The sequence below is a fragment of the Cyprinodon variegatus genome, unplaced genomic scaffold (assembly GCF_000732505.1).
Source record: "Cyprinodon variegatus isolate N-32 unplaced genomic scaffold, C_variegatus-1.0 Scaffold1085, whole genome shotgun sequence".
Taxonomy (NCBI): domain Eukaryota; kingdom Metazoa; phylum Chordata; class Actinopteri; order Cyprinodontiformes; family Cyprinodontidae; genus Cyprinodon; species Cyprinodon variegatus.
The window spans coordinates 219,279-221,850 of NW_015151538.1; the positions used below are offsets into that span (position 1 = coordinate 219,279).

General features: G+C 38.2%; 1 protein-coding gene across 1 annotated transcript in view; it reads right to left on the reverse strand.

Annotated features, from left to right (window-relative positions):
• mrps35 (mitochondrial ribosomal protein S35) overlaps positions 1 to 2,572 on the reverse strand; it is an 18,501-nt gene that overhangs the window by 13,373 nt on the left and 2,556 nt on the right. Inside the window, exons 2-3 of the mRNA XM_015400229.1 lie at positions 2,180 to 2,223; positions 1,886 to 2,053 (exon numbers count right to left, since the gene is read on the reverse strand). Coding sequence (XP_015255715.1) covers positions 1,886 to 2,053; positions 2,180 to 2,223 — 212 coding nt within the window. The remainder of the gene's footprint in view (positions 1 to 1,885; positions 2,054 to 2,179; positions 2,224 to 2,572) is intronic.

The following is a 2,572-nucleotide window of genomic DNA, read 5'->3' on the forward strand; positions in this document are numbered from 1 at the left end:
GACTACTTACTTTTGTCCAGCTTTAACATCGGTATCGATATCGGTTATTGGCTACATGAGTTTTAAAATATCGGCAGAAATCCCAATATTGTGCATCCCTATTTTTTATGCAAGTTACACACACAGCATTCAGTAAGCAAGTACGACGGGACCAGGCATAAGTCTAGAAATGTTTGGCTTCATTGTAAGGAAAAGAAAGATGGCAACAAGGCGCTTTGCAATCATTGCAAAGTGGCAATTACATCCATGGGGGGAAATACATCCAACATGCAGAAACACCTGAGCATACAACGTGGCACACATTTTAACGAATGCTGTGTTTTTGATGCTTCCAGACAGAAGCTAAAGTTACGACCAGCATGAAAGGCAGCTCTGGTGGTAAGTAGCTAGTTTTATATCCCTGGCTGTGCTTAATGTGGTTCCTAGTAAATCATATGCCATCTCTGGAAATAAACCAATTTCCTCTCTCTCTTTGGGGTTATTAAACATGCTACGAAGTTGCTCCACAGTTCAGGGAGTGAGAGAACGGTGAAGCTCGTTTATTTTATTTAAATCAGGGGGGTGATGAGTTTATTTCCCGAAAACGTACAGTAATGCTTTTTCATTAAACGGATGCCTTCTCCATTAGATTTAGATGACTGTGACGAGAAGGGTAGCCTGGCTGGCTCAGAGGCAGGCAGCTCCCGATCACTGCCTTCTGTTTTCACTGAGGCAGGCAGAAATAGAACGTCCCATGCGAAGGTAAGATGAATGTCATCATGCACTTACCAAGTTCATTGTTTCACAGAATCGACAAGAGAATCGGAATCATGAAAATCGTATCAATTCCTAACCCTAGGAAAGATGCACACATGCAGCCTGCTAACCTTATTTCACATTTTTTTACTGGATTAATCTTCTCACCTTGGAATACAATTGTGGTATTAAGAATAAAAACCTATGAAACGGGTTAAACAACAGCCTTTTTTCCTTCCACTAAACTTTCCATCTAAGTGCTTAAAGCAGTCAGGGAAGAGCTGACTTCATTACAAACAGTGACCTATTATGAAGCGTTTCAGTGAACGTCAGATAAACTACAGTCAAGGCAACAGTCTGCCCTCTGATTCTCTAGAAATGTAATTTTTTTAATTTAATTTAGCTGTAATTCGAACAAAACTCTGGGTGCCATTATTCTAGATGAGGTAAGAGTTTAGGTTGTTCAAATTGTTTACAAAAAGAAATAATTTACCAATGATATTCTAACTGATTAACATGAACCTGTGAATCTGGGTGCTCACCATTCAGCCAGGGAGCACATTTGTGTGAAGAGCTAACAGCTTATTCTTCCTTTTCTTACCATTAAAATGATTCACAATAAACTGGGTTTAAAAAGGAATGAAGACCAAATTATAAAAACAAAATCCTTCTGATCTTTTGAGTAGAGAACATTATATAAGTTATAAAAATCACAATAGGTTTTCCTAATATCAGAATTAGTGTGGGTGATAATGGTATAACATTGCTCAAATGTTTTTCTCTGATCTCTAAGGTGTGATGTTCAAGCGTTTTAGCCAAGTATGTGATTTAGTTCCTTCAGGCAGAATGAAACCAATATTGTCAGGCCACCCGGCAGAGTTCCAGCTGTGACGAGTGAATGTAGTGAATCTGCAAGTGGCTCGAGTCCAGATGGGGCAGCTGTTGTTTGGACACTGCAGCTCAGTAATCCATGTGCAGAGACACGGGTGGGGGGGGGCTCCACTAGCACTGCAGCAGCCCTCACTGCCATCAATGGACTTTCATCAGAACAAATAAAACTTCAGAGATGATTGTAAATCAAAGGGTTTGAACCACAGATTTTTTTTTTCTTTTTTTATGCTGCGATCCTGCAGGCATCATGAAATCTGACCTTTACTAACTCCAGGTTGCCCTTCTTCTCCGGTGATACGCCTCCCTTCACGGGGTAACCCATCCTCACAGGAAGAGGGACAGCATTTGACCTGAAGGGGGTTGCTGAAGGATAAACCGAGGCCCAGTCCTGATCAACAGGCATCTTCCCAGTCCTGGGCTCCCCTGGCTAATTTACCAAAAGGAAAAACACAAAGAGAAAAATCACATTTGCATTAATTATAAAGGTGACGTGAGAGATTCATAAAGCAAAACCTTTTTTTTTACATGAAATAAATAAAAAGAGTTAACTTGCATCTCTCCTTGGTCTTCTGCCAACAGATCCTCGACCACCTCGTTCTGAAAGCCAAACAATGACAGGATTTCCAATTATATAGCATATATAGAGATTCCATATATATATATATATATATATATATATATATATATATATATATATATATATATATATATATATATACACACATCTATGTATAGATATATAGATATATATAGATGTATATCTAGATAGCTAGTTAGCTAGCTAGATTAGATGGATGATAGATGACAGATAGATAGATGATAGATAGATAGATGATAGATAGATAGATAGATGATAGATAGATAGATAGATAGATAGATAGATAGATAGATAGATAGATAGATAGATAGATAGATAGATAGATAGATAGATAGATAGATAGATAGA